This window comes from Trichosurus vulpecula, chromosome 4 (genome assembly GCF_011100635.1).
Source record: "Trichosurus vulpecula isolate mTriVul1 chromosome 4, mTriVul1.pri, whole genome shotgun sequence".
Classification (NCBI taxonomy): Eukaryota; Metazoa; Chordata; class Mammalia; order Diprotodontia; family Phalangeridae; genus Trichosurus; species Trichosurus vulpecula.
The window spans coordinates 71,103,282-71,125,369 of NC_050576.1; the positions used below are offsets into that span (position 1 = coordinate 71,103,282).

Consider the following 22,088-nt stretch of genomic DNA (forward strand, 5'->3'; position numbering starts at 1 on the left):
TGCAACCAAAAGGCAGCTTTATCAATAATGCCAAATAATGGCAACAGAGGACCCTGTGAGTGCCTTGCATTTGGTAGCAGCAGTATCACTACGCTCCCTCTTTCCTCTGACTGAGATGCAGCCTTCTTCCCTAGACAAAGCAGCTGTTGGGGGAGGATGTCATACCCAGCTCAAACTGCAGGGGGCACCCTAGGGAAGAGGACCAACCATCAAGGAAGCTGAACCCTAGCCAGGATCCTGGGAATGCTCCCCCTGACCATTGGGCCTCCTGCCACTAAAACCTGCTGTCTGATCACTCCTTCAAGATGCAATTTAGAGACACAGTCACTCCCTGCTCTGAGGGAGGCACCCTCACTCCCTTCCTGGGAGACCGGACACTGCTGTGTGTGGCCAGCCAGGCAGAAGGATTTTCACCAGCTGTACCTCATCAAAGTGGAAAGGATGAACTACTATCTCTCTCTTCAATAATGCAGCTGGCTAAATAAAAGGATTATCACCATTCCCAAACACAGACCCTCCCTTCTTTTGACAAAGATTAGGCAGATCCCTCTAATTAGGTGAACTCTCAATCCTCCCAAGACCTGAGACTAAGGATGCAGGTGGGCATGTGAGCTGAATGAGACAGTCAGAAAGCTGAAGAGAAAAAAAAGAGAGTAGATTCTGTCAGATTGTTAACTGCCTAGACAAGAAAGGGAGAATAGGATAATGGATCAAATGAGATATTATATGTAAAATGCTTGGCAAACCTTAAAGCTCTGTTTAAATTCTCTGTTATTGTTATCATTCACAATAATAACATGCAGACTCAGGGCCAGAAAGACCTGGGTTTAAATCCTAACTCTGGCACATACATACTACGTGACCCTTGTCAAGTCACTTAAGCTCACAGTGCTAGATGACTCACTAATCATAATCATAATGATAATGATGATAATGATGGAATTTTACGTAACACTTTAAGGTTTGCCAACAACTTTACATATGAAAGCTCATTTAATCCTCACAATAACCCTGAAAAGTAGTTACTTTTATTATCCTCAATTTATAGATGAGGAAACTGTCTGGGGCAGTATTTAAACTCAGGTCTTCTTTACTCCAACTCCAGGTCTTTGGACTACTAGAAGATTATATGTGGCAGAGAAATCCCAACATGCATTGGTGAAGGGAATTTCCTTATCTAGGAATTCTTTATACCCGTGAAGTCATAAGTCTAGTCTGTAGTCTTAACTACCGAAGTATAACAAACATTGGTAGTAGATGGACAAGGACAGCAGTTTTTAATTAATTATTATTATTATTTTTAGTTTACAACACTCAGTTCCGCAAATTTTTGAGTTCCAAGAATAGCTGTTAAAGTTGAGGCTGTGACTGATGCATAAGACTATACGTTCATGCGAAACCATAACTTGGCCTCAGCATGAAAAAACTCAGGGTCCAGGAAGACAATTTGTAAATTGTCTCACCTGTACACCGGAGGGGTTTGGCTAGATGACCTCTAGCCAAAAATTCTCTCCTCCTCTGGCATTCTATGGCTTGGAAGGTAGGGATGCCTCCCAAAGCTTGGTTGGCTGAGGCTCAAGAGGGTAGACTTTTGTCAGAAGAGCTGACCATTTTGCAGTCTATAAAACGTTCTATGGAACAGCTTTCTGTCTCTATCTCCCCTGCTTTTGTTTTTCTTTTCCTGAGTTTTCTCTACCTGGGACTTCCAGACTAGAGTGGAAAAGTTTTCCCGTTGGCTCCCAGGAAAAGAAAATGGCAACTGGCACTGAGGGATTAAGTGATTTGTCTAGGGTGACACAGAAGGTATGTATCAGAGGCTGGACTTGAACCCACTTCTTTCTGCCTTCAAGATCATCTATTTCCTACTCCATGCTGTCTCTGCTGTTTGGTACAGAATAATCACTTAAATGCTTCTTACCTTCCTCCCTGCTTTCCTTTCTCTTTCTCCTTTCCTTTGTTTTTTCCTTCCTTCTTTCCTCCCCCCTCCCTTCCTTTTTTAATCCTCCCTCCCTCTCTCCCTTCCTCCTTCTCTTCCTTTCTCTCTCCCTCTTATCTCCCTCCCTCTCTCCTTCACTCTCTCCCCTCCCATCCATCCATTCTTCCTTCCTTCCTTTCTTCCTTCCTTCCTCCCTTCTCTCCTTTCTTCCTCTCTTCTTCCTTCTTTCCTCTCTTTCTCCTTCCCTTCCTTCCTCTCTCCCTCCCTCTCTCTTTTTATCTCCCTCCTTCCCTTCCTCCTTCACTCTCTCCTCTTCCTCCCTTCCTCCTTTTCTTCCTTCTCTTCTCCCTTCCTCTCTTATCTCCCTCCCTCCCTCCTTCACTCTCTCACCTCCCATCCTTCCTCCCTCCCTCCCTCCCTTCTTTCCTTCCTTCCTCCCTCCATCCCTCCCTTCCTTCCTTTCTTCCTTCCTTCCTTTTCCTTCCTTCCTTCCTTCCTCCCTTCTCTCCTTTCTTCCTCCCTTCTTCCTTCTTTCCTCTCTTTCTCCTTCCCTTCCTTCCTCTCTCCCTCCCTCCCTCTCTCTTTTTATCTCCCTCCTTCCCTTCCTCCTTCACTCTCTCCTCTTCCTCCCTTCCTCCTTTTCTTCCTTCCCCTCTCCCTTCCTCTCTTATCTCTCTCCCTCCCTCCTTCACTCTCTCACCTCCCATCCTTTCTCCCTCCCTCCCTTCTTTCCTTCCTTCCTTCCTCCCTCCATCCCTCCCTTCCTTCCTTCCTTCCTTCCCCTTCTTGATAATCTAGAAAACAAAGGAAGTCTTTGAAGCTTTTTATCTCTTCATCCTGGAGATTAGCCCACTGACACTTTGTGTCTAGATTGCAGCTGTTTAGCCTAGGCTGAAAGACCTGCACTCTAGATCCTATAAAGGTCACTACAAAATTATTTTTGCCTGGTATGCCTATTAGCATACAGAACTTGGGTTTCATAAGTTTTATTTGTCAGTTTTTCTTAGCAGCTGCGCTGGGCAATTCTCATGGCAAACTGCCTACTTCCTAGCCACACATGTTCAGATCACTAGGTGCTTCCTGCTGGGGGCTCCACTGAAAGGTTTTAGTTACTCATCTCAGTCTTCCTGCCTTTCTCCTGAGATAAGGCTAGCTTGTTCAACTGTCTTTGCTTGGCAATTAAAAGTTCCTGACAAAAGCCCAATGCAAACAACAGTTGCTGTAGATGAGAAGTTATCTGGCTGAATGCAATTACCAACCACTTCACACCTTCCTCCTCTTCTATCCTCCCCATGATCAGTTTTTGGAAGTCTTTTCTTACATCCTTGCTTCTCTTCTAGTCCTTCTTTCCCATTCCCACTGAGGGTAGGAAACAGTGACTTAAACAGCAGCTGGAGGGATTTGGAATAGAAGTTACAGGGAAATTATTTTTAATAGGAAAATTCTTTGAATTCTATGCCGTGAGATAGCAGAGTCTAATGCCAAGGGAGATAGAGGAAAATTGAAATAACTGAAGATGTTTAGCCTTCAGAAGGGAGACTGGGAAGGGGATGAAGGAGGAATGAAAGCTGTCTTCAAGTACTTAAGAGACTGCCAAGTGGAAGGGAGATTAGCTTTTGTCTTTTTTGGCCCCAGAAGGCAGATCCAGGACCAATGGGTAGAGGAACCAAGGAGGCAAATCCAGACTTGACTTGATAATAAGGAAAATCTTCTGAACACTTAGAGCTAAATACAGAGGTTGGAAGTAATGGTCCCTACTCTGCACTGTAGGCACCGGAGAACTTGAATCAAAACCTTGATGATCCCTTGTGTGCTTTATTGAAGAGGGAAAACTAGTCCAGTATGGCTGAATTAGTGGTCTCCTTACCCCTCCCACCTCTGAGATTCCATGTTTCTGAATTATTTTATGGCAATGAACACTGCCTAAGAAAGCTCAAGTAAAATACTATCTAAAGACTAGGGGATGATTGCAGCTTGGTGGTACAGCTAATAGAGCATGAAATTTGAAATCAGGAAGACCTGAGTTTGAATGCTGCCTCAAACATTTGCTAGCTAAGTGACCCTAAGTAAGTCACTTAACCCCTCTCAGCCTCAGTTTCTTCTTTTGTAAAAATGGGGAAAATAATCACAGTTACCTCACAGGGTCTGTGTGAGTATCAAATGAGTGCTAGATATAAAGCACTTTGCTATCAGTATTGCTCAAATGTCCTCTTGAGCTGATCTTATAGCTATGACTATGAAATTCTGGGATCTCCCCTTTGGTTACACAACCTTTACAATGGCCCCAAATACCAAGCATAGAGAAAACAATTAGGGAAAATCTGAATTCTCTGAAAGCTCATCTGTTTCTTTGCTTGCAAGGTTGGCAAGACTATCTTCAGAAATATCACAAGAAAGAAGTTGTGGGAGACCCTAAAGTGCCTTCCCAAGCTAAACCTTCTGTTCTACCTACCAGCAATCATTACTGTTGTGGGTTATTACAGCCTCTCCCAGAGCCCTGGACATTGCTTTTCAATACTTTTCCAAAGCACTGAGCTCTTTGTTCAAAAGCAAGCACTTGCCAGAGAAGTCTGCACACACACTCACACACACACACACACACACACACCCTTACCTCCAACCATGACCTTATGTGGAATAGACCTTGTGGAAATTAATAATTCCTGGCCTGGCAGTCCTCCCCTCTCCATCCTCAATTCATTCTCTTTCACTTCACTACGTTTGATCCATTCCCAGGTCCTTTCTATTCTACCTTTGCAACACCTCTCATATACACTCCCTTCTCTCCTCGGGCACTGCCACCACATAGTGCAGGCCTTTATTATCTCATGCCTAGCCTGTTGAAATTGTCCTGTGGTTGGCTTTCATGCTTCTAGTCTTCTTGGCCCACTCTAGTGTCAAACTGATCTTCCTAAAGCACAAGTCTGACCATGTCACTAACCCATTCAATCAACTCTATTGGCTGCCAGTTATCTCCTGGGTCAAATAGAAAACCCTCTGTTTGGCTTTTAGAGCTCTTCATAACCTAGTCCCTTCCTAGATTTCCAGATTTTTTATTCTTTACCCCTCTTCATGTTCTCAAGCTCCAGGGAGCCTGGCTTCCCTTTCTGCTTTTATACAAGACATTCCATCTCCACACTCTGGATTTTCATTGGCTATCTCCTATGGCAGCAAGATTCTCCTTTCTCATGTCTGCTCCCTGGCTTCCCTGGCTTCTTTCAAGTTCCAGGTAAAAGCCCACAAGAAGCCTAGAAGCCTTTCTTGATCCTCCTTAATGCTAGTGCCTTTCCTCTGAGATTATCTCAAATTTATTCTCTCTCTCTCTCTCTCTCTCTCAATCTGTGTGTGCGTGTGTATGTGTCTCTCTCTCTGTCTCTCTCACTCTCTCTCCCTTTCTCTCCCTCTCTCTCTACCCCCTCTCTCACCCCATCTCTTCCCCCCCACATCTCTTGGTGTCTCTCTACCCTGTCTCTCTCCTTCTCTCCCTACCCCCCTCCTCCTCTCTTTCTCCCTCTCTCTTTCTCTATCTCTGTCTCTATCTCTATCTCTCTTTCTCCTTCTCTCTCTCTCTCTCTCTCTCTCTCTCTCTGTCTCTCTCTCTCTCTCAGGGTCTCCCTTCCTCCCTCTCCCACCCTCTATACACACACATACACTCACACATGATATAACATAGCTTATACCTAATTGTTTGCATGTTGTCTCCTCCATTGGACTTAAGTTCCTTGAGAACATGGGCTATTTTTGATTTGCTTTAAATTCCCACCATTTACTACAGAGCCTGGCAAGTAATTGGTGCTAAATAAATACTTATTGGTTTGATTTGATTTGATCTCGTGATGATTGCTAGGGGCATAGATATAGAACCTGGGTGCTTCTAAAGTAGGGCTTCTTAACCTTTTGTGTCATGAACTACTTTTACAACTGGTGACGGCTAAGCTAGGTGGCACAGTGGATAGAGTGTTAGTCTTGGAGGCAAGAAAACTCATCTTTATGAGTTCAAATCTGACTGCAGACACCTACTTAGCTGTGGGATTCTGGGCAAGTCACTTAACCCTATTTGCCTCAGTTTCCTGTAAAATAAGCTGGAGAAGGAAATGGCAAACGACTCCAGTATCTTCGCCAATAAAACCCCAAATGGGGTCACAAAGAGTCAGAGAGGACTGAAATGACTCCAATAACAACATGGTCCTCTTCTCAGAATATTTTAAATGCATCATGTAGGATTACAAAGGAAATCAAGGATTAGTGAAAATAAAGATATATTTTTCTCCATCCCAAACCGCCCTAAAATTTATTCACTGACTCCATAAACATCATGTTAAAAACTCATCTTGAAAGTAAGCTGGTGAGGCTGGGATAGTCTGGGCACTCTCTAAGAGCTTCTATAAGGAGCGTTTTGATTTTGGGGTTTTTTTTGGCAGAAATTCAGTCCAGGATCCTGACCCATTATATGTGTATGGGGGGTGGTTGGGAGGCAGGAGGGGTTTAGGGGTGGGTGGTTGTTTGCTGGTCAAACCCTTTGGATAAGGGATGAGACTGTTCCAGTTTTTACAATCCATGGGATTGGAAACGATCAAAGCCAGGACAGAACTTCTAGGCTAGGACTTCTCTAAAATCACAGCTAATCTTCTCAGCCTCTTCCCAGTTCAGACCCAGGAGAGGATAATTAATAGGAAAGGGTTTGAAACCAAACAACCAAAATGATTACAACAGCTTCTAGACATTGGTACCTCAGTCAGGGTCCAAGGACAACAACATTGCAAAGTACGTCTCTTCATGCTACACAAATCCTTCAAACCAGCTCTGGGCCAATCCTATTAAGAAAGGGCAGTCTGCCCTGAACTGTCACCAAAGAAGGAAAAGAGGAAATTCAAGCAAGGCACAGTAAAGAGGTGACACTCTGAATTAGTACTGCAGCCATGGGCAAGGTTTATGAGTGAACTTCTGTGACAAAGGCAGGTGCTACCTCAAGCAACAGGAAGGGCTGTGGGCTGAGTGCCCACAGAGATTCAAAATCACAGAAGAGGCAGGAAAAAATGCCTCGAGTTGATGGGTCTTGGTAGAGGGTGGGGAGTGGGGTGGAAGTAGACTAGTTTATTAAAGAAGAGTCTCCAAGCACTGACTTTTCTGAGTAAACTTAAGTGAACTCCAGTCCTATGGGAGTCTAAGGCCAATCATTGTTCCCTTCCACGACTGCAAACATGTTGATGCCCCAGGGTTGTTTAATTATTCATCAGGTCAGAACTTCTGTACCTTTTCCTCTCTCACACAGAAGGGAAAACAAAAGAAGCAGGAAAAAGCAAGACAAGGTAGAGAGGCAAAAAGACAGGGCAGAAAAGAGTTGGAGAAGAATAAGTTGGACGGAGTGGAAAGTCATCAAATTATAGCGAATTTGAGTTCAACAAAGAGACATTTGTACATATTTGGCAAGTGCTAGAAGTCTCATGAAATGCCATTTCCCTTCAAGTAGTTCATATTCCACTTGGGGTGGGGTCGCATAGGATAGGGACATAATTACAGGGTAACTTGAGGCAAATTTTAAGCATTAACAAGTATGAGGGATCAGAAAAATCCCTCAAGCAACCGCTGGCTCAGTGGATAAAGTGGTAGGCCTGGAGTAGGGAAGACCTGAGTTCAAGTCTGACCTCAGAAACTTACTAGCTTCATGACCCTCTATTTGCCTCAGTTTCTTCAACTGTAAAATGGAGCTAACAGTACCTACTCCCCCAAGGTTGTTTTGAGGATCAAATGAGATATTTGTAAATGTGCTTAGCACAATACCTAGCACACAGTAGGTACCACACAAATGCTTATTCTTTTCCCCCTCCCACAGGAGGAGATATCTTTGTGGAGCTTCCAAGAAGGATGCTTTTCCTAAGTGGTAGAAATAAGAAGGAAACAAATGCCAGGCATGGAGTGCAAGAATATATACAGCAAGTAGAGTTATGTAATGGTTAGTAATCCAATTTGGCTAGAGTGCAGAGTGTGTGAGGAAAGGTAAAGCAAAATAATGCTGTAAAGGTAGATTTAGAGGGCTTGAGATGTCAGAAGAAAAAGCTTATATTTTATCCTAGAAGTGACAGGGAGACCCTGAAGGTTTTTGAACAAAGGAGGAACACGGTGAGGTCTGGGTCTCAGGAAGATTATTTTGGCAGCTCATTTGTATGTGGATGATGGATTGCAGGGGAAGAGGAGAGAATGGAAATAGAGAGACCAGTAAGGAGCTTCCAAACAAGAGTTCAGATAATGACTGTCCGAAGTAGTTTGTTATCAATGGAAATAAGGGGGCCAGAATTAGCAAATGCTTAGTCATGGGAGGTGAATAACAAGGAAGGGTCAGGGGTCAGTCCAAGGTTTTAAACCTGAGTTACAAAGAGAATTTCAGAGCTCTTGACAGAAATGTGGACGTTTAGAGGAGGAGAGAGTTTGTTTAGGGAGGAAGATGTGCTGTTGTTGTAGAGTCATTTTGTCAGCCATGTCTGACTCTCCGTGATGCCATTTTGGGGGTTTTCTTGGAAAGGATACTGGAGCAGTTTGCCATTTCCTTCTCCAGTCCATTTTGCAGACAAGGAAATGAGGCAAACAGGGTTAAGTGACTTGCCCAGGGTCACACAATTAGTAAGTGTCTAATCTGAACTGAGGTAAGCCTGATTCCAGGCCCAGTACACTATCTACTGCATCATTTAGGAGAAGATAGCATGTTCTCTGAGTTTGAGATACTCATGGAACATTGAAATGGAGATGTTCAGAAGCCAGTTAGCCATATGAGATAGGAGTCTGGGCAAAAAATTAAGAATGAATACATACATATATACACATACATATACAAACACATCTATCATCTATATTTCTCGCTCTCTGCATATATATATATATGTGTGTGTGTATATATGTATATATATACATATACATATTTGCTTGTACATATGTGTGTGTGTGTGTATATATATACATATATATATATATATATATATATATATATATATATATATATATATACCTAGAAGGTGTCAAAAAAGTCTTAAAACTGTGATTAGACTTCTGGAACAACCTGTATATGCATATATCCACACACATTGTGCACACACACTGCACTCATTTATAAAAAGGGAGAGTGGTCCAGAGGTACGTAGGTGATAGCCACAAGACTCTGGACGGGAAGATATGGGTGGTGAAATGAATGTCAAAAGCAGAGAAGCTACAGAGTGTTTGCTATGTAGAGAACATCTAGAAATGGCAGTGGGGAGCAACAAGTAGGTGGGGTCTTTTTCTCTTCATCCATTACATAGTGTAGCATGACAGAAGAAGCAACCTGCTCTAAGGAATACATCTTTTATAGTGAGTCTAGCAATACTAGCAATGACAGAAGATGGGAAGAGTATAAGATGCCATGATCTAGGGTTAAGGGATGTTTGTTTAAAATAGAATGATTAAAGTGAATAAAATAGAATCAGAGTACAGAAGAAGATTAAAAAAACTGAAGAGATACAGACCTAAACTGAACAAGGATGCAAGTAGAAAGAGAGATGGTATGAGAGAGGGGTCTTTTCTCAGCAAACAGTGGCTGAATGACTGAGAAGGAGGAGATGGGAGATGGTCACTTGTGGGAGAAGAGAAGATCAAGCTGCCTTGCACCTCTGCTCTCCAAGGTCCTGAGATAACTGCATGATCGAAGTTTGAGATCAGGTAACTACAAAATATTCCTCCCATAAACCTGGAATACAGTATTCTGAAAATACAGCATGTATAGGAAAAGTAGGCACAAACTTAGAACATAATGATAGGGCAACACACTTGCAGGTAAAATATGTGGCTGAGGCAACTCACACCTTTGGTGCCAACAGGCCTCCATAACCTTTTTATTCCATATGGAATCCTCATACCCTGAGTGTGAGGTGCTAAGCTCGGCTCCCAGGGTCTGCTTTCTTTCACAATATGATTCTCAATTGCCACAGCTAACTGGCTCCCTTCTCTGCTGCCAGAGGTCCCTCTGTTGGACATCATTCCTCACTGGAGCAATCTGTGTCCATGTACATCTGGAGAATGTACCTGTGCTCCATGCTACTGTTCATATAACTGCTTTTAGGTGATAAGTCTTGCAGGGAAGGAGAAAGGAGAGAAATCCTCTGCTTTTCCTATCAGAAGTGTCTTCCTACATTGAGTGATAGCGAAAGTCAAAGCAGAGGCCAGAAGTTGTTTCTCAAGGATTGTTCCTGGACAGAATTTCCTTCTGCTGGGAACATTTATCATCTCAATGCTAATATCAGTGCTGGAGACAGTCTAGGTTTTTGGGTTGTTGTTTTTGTTTGTTTTTGTTGTCCTTTATTTATTTGTTCTGGTTTTGAAAGCCTAGCAGGAGTTCACAGTAGTTAAAATGTTAAGCTGACAGAAAGGATGGGGGTCAGTGTAATAAGAGCAAAAAATTGAGAATGAGGATCATGAGAAGCTAGGGACTGAGGCAGAACTTTGTCAATTTTTTCTACTGAATGTTACATATTGATTATAAAGAAATCAAAAGATTTCAGTATTGGGGATCATAGGATTTAAAACTTGATTGAGCTTGGAGATTATCTACTCCAATCTCATTTAAAAAATGTATAGATGACATTTCTCATTAAATTACAGTCATTTCTGAACATATCTTTCCTCATTCTCCTATCCCATAAGCCATCATAACTTGTAACAAAAATTAAAAAAAGAAAGAGGGTAAAAAAAGGAGTTAAAAAATCAACAAATACAGGGTATATAACATTCCACACCCCTGGTCCCCCACCTCAACAATGGAGCTGGAGAGATCATTTCCCCAATTCTTCTTTGGGGCCAAGTTTAGTCATTATACATGCATGATATTTACTTCTGTTTTATTTCAAGTTCTCATTTGACAAGTAAGAAACTTTAGGAATAGCGAGGGGGATTGACCACCAAGGTAACATAGGCAAGAAAACAGAAGAGCAGGGATTTGAAATTTAAATCAGCTTCTCTGATTTCAAATCTGGCCCTCTTTCCACCATTTTCCTGTCTACTTTTTAATCAGCACAGAGGTACTTTTTCTATAAAGAAGTATTTTCCATCGCTTCCTTTGTAACTAAGGAGCAAATTAAATTGGGAAGAGAGGAACTGTGGGAGGTGAGGAGAAAAACAGCAAAAAACCAGCTCCCCATCATTCACTTACCTGAATATCTTATCTGAAGGCTGCTCTCCCAAAACCAAGTCAAATCCTCTCTGAAATATCGTGTAAGGCCAAGGACTAGAAGGAAAAAAAAAAAACAAAAAACTGTTTGCTTTCACACACTTTGAGAACCCACATCCTTTAACAGAGTATAAACTCAATCTATGTGTAAATCATTCAGTCCACAACTGAAGTCTGGCCTCTAACAACCCTACCCATGAAAACCCGAAGCACACACCTAGCAAAGCCTTGTGAATTTAGACCCAATAAATTCAGTAATCATAATTTGGATGTGAGCTGGGCTGATGCCGACATTGAAAATATTAAAATTATTGATTGGTGGCAGGGTGGGAGGGAAGTTGTTAAGCAAAGGCACAGTAGAAACAGGATGGCAGACGAATCTTTGTCTACTCACAACCAAAAGTTTTCAATCACTTTTATAGCTACCATTTTCAGGAAAATAATTAGTGGTGTTAATTGGCCCATTGGCTAATGTGGAGAGTATGAAAGTTAACTGACAGCTCACTCACTCCATTGGTACCCATAGAATTCCAAGAAAATTATAGGAATATAAAGGCCCCCAGTGTGAAGAGTAAATGCCTTATGAAGGACTTACAAGAGGTTATGGGCAAGAGTTGTGTTCATGTTGCTTTTCCCATTAGACTGTGAACCTACATCTTTATTCTTCTCTAGCCTGCACTCCTGACTCTTATGTTAGCCCTCCCTTACAGACATCTTCATTCCACTCACCTCCATCACTTTCCCAATTTCCTTTTATGTGCTACCTTCTCCCATTAGAAAGTAAGCTCCTTGAGGTCAGGGACTTTCTGTGTGTAGTTATATTCCCAGCACTTAGCACAGAGCTTGACACATGGTAAGCGCTTATTAAATCTTTGTTGATTTAGACCAATTAGTTGAGACCAGGAACTATCTTTTGCTGTTCTTTGTATCTCCAGTACTTAGCGCAATGCATGGCACATAGTAAGTGCTTAACTAATGCTTGTTAATTGACAGTTGATTGAGTAGAAGAGAATGAGAAGACATAGATGAGCTATAATCTACACCTCAGGTGTCAAACTCTTGGAGGGAATACCCACACTGATGATATAATAAATCCATTGAAACATGGATGTAATCACACTCAACTTTTATTGATTATTTCCTGAACAGACCCTCTATGTGGTAATATTTTATTAGCTTAATTCATGTTCTTATAATTAAATGTAATAAATTTATATTTTGTCTAAAACAACCTCTATAATTTCTCATTAACCCAAAGTGTGTGTCTGTTCTCTTCTCCTTATATCCCAACTGATGTTGAGGAGGGTTTATTCTCTCTCTCTCTCTCTCTCTCTCTCTCCCTCTCTGTGTGTGTGTGTGTGTGTGTGTCTGTGTGTGTGTGTGTGTGTGTGTGTGTGTGTGTGTGTGTGTACGGCAAGGGCAACTGCTATAATCTGAGAAGGATAAGTAAACTACATAGGGTTCAACCCAACCTTAGCATGCAGCCCAATGAGCTATTCAAGTAACTACCTGGAGAGGGCACCCTTTGAACTGTTAGCTGTGGCTTTTGTGAATGAACAACACGTTTACCTCTTACATGTCTATTTGCTATGCCCCTAGAATTCAATTTAGAAGCCCTGAGAGCAACCAGAATTGGCTCATAAACAATACTAATGCTACAAACAACCCCTATACCATGGGAAAAATTCCCTTCTCCTAATGTGTTTTTTCATCCTTTCTTTGTGTTAGTTCTGTCCCATTTAGATGGTGAACCCGCCAAGCAGGGTTCACATCCAATCCTCTCGGCTGAGCAGAGCCTAATGCATTGCAGGTACTCAATAAATGTCTGGTATGATTCATAGTCAGGTCTAGAAATGAGAAGGAAACAATGCCAGTGTGATCATCTGAATCCTAGAAAACAACGGTCAAATGGAGCAGTTCAGGTAGGCAAGATCCCATTTTGTTTATGGTTAACACTTTCAAGAATAGCACACTGGGTTTGGGCTTTCTGGTTGCCAAAATTACATGTGTTCAAATTAATTCCTAGGCCAGATGTCATTAAAACTAATTCCTGTGTTGTCTGCTATGGTATTTCATTTTGGGGACTACATCTCAGAGTTGGTAAGCAATCTAAGGCTTAGAATTGAAAGTCTGGATTTACAAGGCTCATGGTCAATGTTGGGGGGCTTTTTACACACAGAGATACACATACACAATCTCTTCTGTTCATGACCCCAAAGTGATGTTTCCCCTGGGAAAAGTAGAGTTTGGCTAAAGTTTAGGAGGCTTTGGGTCCCATACAAGTGCTCGGGCTAACAATGCATAGGACCTGAAAGAAAGGAAGGGGAAGGAGTTCATCGTTCATATAGGACCTACTATATGCCAGGCCTTTGCTAAAAAAAAAAAATCCATTAGCACAAACACAAAAACTTCATTCTCAAGCCCATAAAAACAATGAAGTCAATTCTCCTCTTCTCTCTGGTGGGTCTCCAGAGGCTATCTGAAGTTTGAGCAGTCACTACAAGAGGACAGCATTCTGGGTCAATATTCAGTCAATCTCCTTTCCCTCTGGTCTCTCTTCCCAGGGACTTATCCAATCATTTTCAAACTTGTAATACTAGTTGAGGGCCCCCTTAGTGTTACTAAATGGTCAAACAACCCTTCCTTTTGATGAAATCCACTCTCTTCTAGGGACCTATACAATTTTAGCATGGCTGCTTACTTACCAAGGAGAAAAAAAAAAAACTTGGGTTTCAGATAGAGTCATCCTCCCTCTTAGACCTCCTTCCAAAAATAACTACTAGACTGAACTAATTACCATAGAATATACAACTCCCAATATTAGTAAGGAGCAAGGTCCAGGTTTGCTACTCCACATGATGGCTTTGACCCTTGCTATTCCTCAATTTCTCTTGTCCAGGAATTCCTCTCCACTGTCACTGTCCCCTGCTGTTGCATGTTCTGAGGCCATGTGTCTCCTTCTTCATATGGGTCACCTGGCTCCTTGGAGGGACCTCACATAGGGCCAGGTTTCCTTTCCACTGGAGCAATGTCTAAGCATCTACAACATAGCCCATCTCTTTTTTTGGCTCCTCTGCTCTGTTTCTCTCCCACTAATTATCCTGGGTAGAGGCTTAGTTCACAGGTAAAGCTCAGAGACTCCCAAAGTAGCAGTAAATACATCATCCCTAATGTACTGTCAATGGACTAAAGATTACCCAAGGCAAGTGTAGTTTACATGACATGATCAATGACAGAATAATGTCTTAAATGTGGTGCCCATGGGGATATTTAGACCTTGTAGGGGGAGATATCTTCAATGCCCAGCTGAGGCTTCATATCCTCTAATCCTGTTAAACTTGTTAACAATGAGTTAACTTTGATCAGCCTCTTCCTAGATGCATCCTCTATAGGAGTAAATCACACTGCCCAAAGTGTAATTGTTAATGATGATGACAAAATAAACATCTATGAAAGGCAATGGTAAATCAGTCAATTAAGACTTGCTTATTAAGCACTGATCTGCATGCCGCCTCATTAAAGTTCCTGTGTAGATCAAGATAGATATGGTCTTTGCCTTTGGGGAGCTCACAATCTAAGAAAGACAACTGAGACCCAGACATAAAAGAATTAAAGAAAGATCTAAGAGGCTAGGAAGAATAAACCCTCAACAACTCACAGATTTGCTAATTAAATGAACCAAAAATAAATAAATACCCTATTAACAGTTACAAGGGAAGGCATAAAAGCAAATTGTAGGGTGACAGATAAATGAGAGACCTGAGAGTCTCATGTTTACATAGGAAAGAAAGGGGCAGGGCAAGAGAGCAATTCATGACCTCCCTTTCCACTGATCATGGAATGTTTTATGGAAGAAGCAGGGTTATACTACTACAACTGCTTAAATGGAAACAGAGAGCCTTATGATTATATCAAGTGGATGGAGGAAAATGCCCCTGATAAAGTATAGTACTCATTTATACTCCCTTAAAACACATGGGAATAGAAAGATCTTCTTGTAAATAACATATAAAGTATCTATCTGAAACAAAAAGTTCACATTATATGCAAATTGGAAGCAATAGAGGCTTTAAAATAAATGCTTCTGTAAATCAAGGCTGACCCCTTTCCCTACTATTATTTCACATAAATCTAGAAACGCTAACAACAGTGATCAGAGAAGAGAAATAAATTAAAGGCCTTAAGATAGGCAAAAAGATAAAATTACCCCATTTGCTTAAGACATGATGGTTTACTTAGAAAATTCTAGAGAATCAACAAAGAAATGGAGGCAATTAATAGCTTCAGTAAAGAAGCAAAATACAAAATAGAGCCACAAAATCAAAAGCATTTCTATAAAATAATCCTAAAAACCAGGATGGATTGGGAAGAAAGTCCCATTTAAAATAAGGATAAAAAACCATAAAAACTCTGGGATTCATTGTTCCACAACACAGTCATGATGTGTGTATGCACATTTATATGTGTATGTATGCATACAGAGATATACATATCAGTATATCTATGGATAGATATATAGATAGATGGAAAGATGTAGTTATATAATATATGCTTACAAAGTACCCCCTAAAGAAACAATAAGTCAAATAAATGAAGGCATATTCTGAACTTATGGCCAGGCCATCCCAAAATGACAAAAATTAAGATAATACGTAAGCACAAGAGTCAGTGTGGTATAGAGGGTAGAGACCTATACTTGGAACCAGGAAGACCTGAGTTCAAGTCTCAACTCTGACACATACTGACAATATGACCCTGGGCAAGTCTCATGACCTCTGTTCTAAGCCAGAAATGTTAAACGTTGGGAGTTGACATTCCCAAGCTGTACAAAACTCCCCAGTGAAGCAGACCAAATCATATTAAAATGTAATTGGAAATGTTTTAATAAAATAAAATACAATACAATATAGATAATATTAATCTGTGGCTTTCTAAGTCAATATATGGCCAATAGGAATCTATTTCTATCTGTGTTTGATACCAATGCTCTAATCAACTCTATAAGACTATTAATTGCAGAGAAAGTGACAACCTGTGTTGATAGTGGGTATTTCCTCATCTGAGGAAATGTGTCCAATGTGTCCAAATTAATTTAGAGATTAGTTATTATGCTAATAATCTGCAAAGGAGATACTTTATACAGTTAAGCTAAGTAATATTGGCATTCATTGAAAGGAACAAAAACCTTAGAATCTCAAGGAAAACAATAAGGAGCCCTGCCTTCCCCCCAGCAATGAAGGGTTAGAACATTTCCAGACCTCAAATCATAGCATAAACCAAATATTCAGCAAGACTCTTTGGTATTGGTTTAAAAAATAGTAAACAATTATAAATATGGGAACATAATGGGGGGGGGTGCTGGACCTAACGAACACAGCTACACAGTTCCAAGAACAAGTACAATATTCTCTGCTTGTTGCTCATCCACACTGAGGTGAAGTTTGGTAGGCCAGCTTTTTAAAATACGTGTGTGTGTGTGTGGGTGGGGGAGCCGGGAGGTACTTTCCCCACTTCAGAAAATGTGTCCTAAGACTATTTTCCATTGGTTACTTCTCCTCCTCCTCCTCCTCCTCTTCTTCCTCTTCCTCCTCCTTCCCCTTTTCCTCCTCTTCTTCCTTTTCCTTCTTTTTCATCTCTGTCTTTATTTTTTTTCCCTATCTTAGGTAAATAAGCAATCAGAGGTAGAAAGAAACAGGCTACATCTTTGTGATCTCCAAAAGGTTGAAAGCACTATCCATGGTCTCTTTAACAATCAGAGCCATAAGAAGTCAAGTCAGTGAGCAGAGGCAGCCCGAGGAGCAACTTGCTTGAGCCAACCCAGCGCTGAATTGACCCAAAAGCCAAAACACTGTACTGTGATACCAAGGGAGTGAATCACTCATTGGCTGTACCACACCCAACAATGAACTTGGTGAGAACTTCTTGTGGCAATCGCTTTAGCCCTGGGACAATTCTAAAGTTGAGCATGAAGAGGAGAGAGTGAGTCCCTGGTTCCGGGCACTTCTGTAATACTTTAATCTGAACTATATGTTCGCAGTAAATATCCCTTTATTAGAATGGTATTTGGGTGAATACATCAGATAGTGGCCTGTGGGTGACAGCGGCAGAAAACTTCCTAGAAAGTAGAAATAAGGAGGTAGAACTCTCTAGAGAGTATTAAAATAAGGAAAAATAGTAGACATGTATCTGTGCACAAGCCCCAACTGGTTATATGACAGGTTAAGTTGAGTTGGACATGGGGAGTAGTGGAAGGGAAACAATCTAAAGACCAAAAATATTTCTTGGGAGAAATAATGTGAAGATTGCCATTTACAGGCTCCCAAGGGAAAGTCACATATCATTTCTGAACCTTAATTTGCTGGTCTCAAGCTGTCCTTATGGACAAAATGAATTTACTCTAGGTAATAGAACAGCTAAGCAAATATGGATTGGTTGAATAAGTGGCAGCCAAAAATAGACATTAACCAGTGAATGTCAATTTGGATGGAGGTATCTAGTCAAGTGCCTAAGCCTTCTCAGTGCTAAGAAATATATTTTTTTTTTACCAATGGCTTTTGTGAAGTATAAAAACATGTTTTGTGAATGTGAGGATGAGGTAAAACTGTCTGGCATCTCTAATATGTGGGATGAGAATAGTCTCCATAGACTAGAACAGTGGCCAAAAAGAATACATTTAATACTAATACATGTTAAGTTTTTACAAGGGCTAAAAAAAGCTGCACAAGTATAAGATGAGGAAGATATACCTAGACAATAGTGTTGACTCCCAGGACTCTATGCCCATTTCTTCTTCTTCTCCTGAGTTCACCATATGATTCAGTCTATTAGCATTTTAAATTGGATGTTCCATAGGTATCTCAAACTCAATTTATCCAAAACAACTCATTATTTCTCCCTTCTCCCAAAAACCCATTCCCCATTTAGCTCATGGACATCACCATCATCCTTCCAGACACTCCAGATTCACAACCTTGCTGTCATCCTTGACTCTTCACTTACATTCACCCTTCATATCCAACCTTATGATTTGTATCTCCAAAACGTCTTTCACTTCTGTGTCCTTCTACCTACTCACATAACCACCATGCTACTTTAGGCCCTCATCTCCTCTTGCCTGGACTATTATAACATTCTCTTAATTGGTCTCCCTGCCTTCCCACTTCACACCATCGTCCACACAACTGCCAAAGTAATTTTCCTAAAGTACTTCTCTGACCATGTCTTGAAATCTCACTGGCTCCCTAATAACTTGGCTAGGATCAAATTTTACCCCTCTTTTTGACATTGAAAGTCCAGTTATAGCCTATTTTCCATCTTTTTCGCACATACTTATTCACACATACTATGGTCCAAACAAATTGGCCTTGCAGTTCATTATATATTGCTTCATCACCTGTCTCTGTGCTGGCTTACCTTCTCATCTTTATCTGAGCTCAAGTATCACCTTGCATATGAAGCCTTTCCTAGTCCCTCAGCTGCTAGTTCCTACCTTCCACCACACCCTCAAATTATCTTACATCTATTTTGTGTATATTTTTTTCTGTACCTATGCACAGGATGGAGAGAGAGAGAGAGAGAGAGAGAGAGAGAGAGAGAGAGAGAGAGAGAGAGAGAGAGAGAGGAAGAGAGAGAGAGAGAGAGAGGAAGAGTGGGAGAGAGAGAGAGAGTGTGAGAGTGAGAGAGAGAGAGAGAGAGAGAGAGAGAGAGAGAGAGAGAGAGAGAGAGAGATTAGTGTACAACACAGAGAGAAATTGAAGTGTAGCATAGAGATATGGCCACATATTGCCCACAGCCCTCCTGAGTGTAGCCTGAACCAGAACAAATTGTAATTGCGAAATAGTTAAGAAAATAAATAAAATACAAGAAAACATATGATATTATTATGTGGTTTTCTAAGTCAATATGCAGCCTGCATGGATCTTCATGTATGGTTTAGTGGCCCTCATTTCTATTTCAGTTGGACACCACTGGTCTAGAGTTCAAGAGCAGGCCTTGAAGATCAGAAGACCTCGATTTATGTCTCACATCTGAAACCTCCTACTAGGCAACTCACAACCCTTCAGTTCTCTTGGCCTGTGCTGTCAAACTCCAATAGAAACAGAATGCTGCAGGTCTTATAGTGACTTAGAAAACCATAAATCGACATCAGCAAAATTGTATTGTGTTTTATTTACTTTGTTAAACATTTACCAATTGCACTTCCATCTGGTTCTGGGTGGCTCTCACTTAGAGAGCTGGCCATGGGCTATGAGTTTAAGACCTTTGCTCTAGGCTACTCTCTAAACTATAAATTGCAGAGAAGATGCTGTATCCAGGTATACATTCTCCTATTCTAGACTATAGCTATGGTTATCCAGAATTTGATCTGGTATCTTTTCAAAGGAATAGAGCATCTGAGGGATCCCATAAGAAGCCTAAATCTCTTCTGGTAGATTTCTGAAACCCAGTGTCCTTGGAAGTGATCAAAACCTTCAAGGAGACACAAGTTTTCTCTTTGCCCATAATAGTTTTCTAAATTTGAAATAGGTTTTGATGCCGTGACAACTTTATCTTCCTAAAGACTACTCATCTTAATAGCTATACCCACTACAATAGAACCTAAGTTGCCATTCTGGGAGGGGGAAAGGCTCAGCAGAATTGTTGGTGTTTACAATGGAAAACAAGGTTCCCTGGGCATTGGGTACCATCTAATGGTTGCTTAGCATCGAGCTTGATACACACACATAGATATTGGGATAGATAGATTGATAGATAGACAGACAGATAGATATGAAAGTAGAATAATACTTTGATCACTTTTGGGATAACATTTGGACTCTCTTTTGGACTTTTCATGAGTGGTCTTCCTATTAATTATCTACCCAGGTATATCTTCTTAGTTTAGAAAATTCAACAGGGCAAGACAGAGTTGGAATTTATAAATTCCCACTATTAATTTAGTCAGATATAAGAATGGGAATCTACTAAAGTTGTACTGGGGTACCTCACTATGACATGGAGCTGGGTTCTACAAGGCTATACGAGGGGAGCACAAACTTTGACTGTTACTAACAAATAAAAAGATATAGTGGATCAAGTGTTGTCCTTAGAGCCAGGAAGGATTGGGATTAGACACCATTTAGGATATATGTTAGCTGTGTGACTCTAGGCAAAAAACTCTACTTCCTTGCTCCTCAATGGCAGTACTATCATTTTCTTTTCTTTGTATCACAAGTGCTTAGCACAGTGCGGGGCACGTAGTAGGTACTTAGTAAATACTTGTTGACTTGCCATTCAGTTTCTTCTTCTGTAAAATGAGGCCATTGAACCTGATGATCTCTAAAGTCCTTCTAAATCTATGCTACTATGAATGACTTTGATCATTGCCTATTGAAAGACTGGATGTCTGTTATCCAAAGAGAAGCCTAGCCCAATTTGGAGAGGATCATCAACAAATAGTTGACCACTAGGCCAGAATGAAAATTTTTGACCCCACCAATTTATAAATTCAAACTACTAAGGCAGGAAGGAATTCTGACCTGTATTGGTGGAAACTACATGCAAACAGATGAAAACACAAATCCTTGAAGCATAAAAAATAGAGTTATAGAAGGCTCCACACTAGATAAGCCCAGACCCTGAAGATTATCTCCTAAACAGGCACTCAGTTGCCAGTGATTTCTTCAGGCAAATCCTATCATCCCAACAGCAGAATCCCTCTTGGATCTGTTATTGTAAACAGCAAAGGAATCTGTGGCCTAGAGATATGCTCAGTTGAAAGGGAGGCCATGCAGCCAGGGAGGCACAGACACAAAATGGAGATGCTGAGCACTGTTAACAATCTTCAACCTGCCTCTTTCTCTTCTGGCCTTGAACATACCCCTACATTATTTTCAGAGTCCTCCCTAACCGCTGACTCTTTAGATACACTCACCATTACTTTTAACTCTATTTCTTCCCTATAAAGAGCACTTCAGACATAAAATCCCTTCAATCTATAATTCAGCCTTCAATCCTTTATTTTAAAAAAGTGCCTGAAGCACAGTGCTGACCATGGTACTACCTGGCTCAAGAAGCTATTATGGCTATCATCTGTCTGAGAAAATATAAATCCCTTTGCTTGGCATTTAAAGTCCTTTGCAATCTGGCTCCAGCTTACTTCTCCAGGCTTATTCACAAAATGCCTCTTTAGATACTCTATGTACAAGACAAACTGACCCCATAGCCATTACCTGCATATGGCATTCCTTTCCCAACATTCACGACTTTGTACAGTCTGGCCCCCATGCTTGGAATGTTCTTCCTCTTCATCTCTGCTTCTTGGAATCCTTAGTTTCTTCCAAACCTAGCTAAGATGTTGTTTCAACTATCTGGCTAGCAGCTGTTGTGGGGATGTAAGATCCACCAACAGCCAGCACCCAGAAAGCTGCAAAAGCATAGGTTCTTTTGATCTGCTTAACTAAGGAAAGGAAGGTTCAGGGGTTGATAAGGTTACTTTAATTCAGCATACAAACATCATTCACTTAGTTCAGGGGAAAAAGCCAGTACCCTGAACTTCAGAGCAAAATACAAACAAAGTACAAACATCGACAGACAGACCTTCTCTGATTCAAATCCCAATACATAGTTACCAGAGTCTAACAAAGTCTCAGCATCCGGGTTACAAGCTGGAGGGCTCCAAGCTACAGCTGCCCGGAGTCTCTGCCTCAGCACCACCATGAGTGAGAGCCTTCAGCAAATTACAAACAGAAAGACCCAATATAATTCATAGTTACCAACATCTAGGTTCAGCCCAGGAGCTCAGAACAAGGACTGGCCCAGAGTCATACTCGCCACCACTGCTGTGGATAAGGGCTCCAAAGAAGAGAAGGCCAACCCCTGGTTTTATTTTTTTATATTTTTTAGAGTTATTTTATTTTATTTATTATTTTTTAATTTATTTATTTATTTTTAGTTTACCACACATGGTTCTACATAGTTTTG

The 22,088-nt window shown here is 41.0% G+C and overlaps 1 protein-coding gene across 1 annotated transcript in view; it reads right to left on the minus strand.

The window, feature by feature from the left end:
* ASTN1 (astrotactin 1) overlaps positions 1-22,088 on the minus strand; it is a 280,910-nt gene that overhangs the window by 124,471 nt on the left and 134,351 nt on the right. Inside the window, exon 8 of the mRNA XM_036755883.1 lies at positions 11,109-11,183. Coding sequence (XP_036611778.1) covers positions 11,109-11,183 — 75 coding nt within the window. The remainder of the gene's footprint in view (positions 1-11,108; positions 11,184-22,088) is intronic.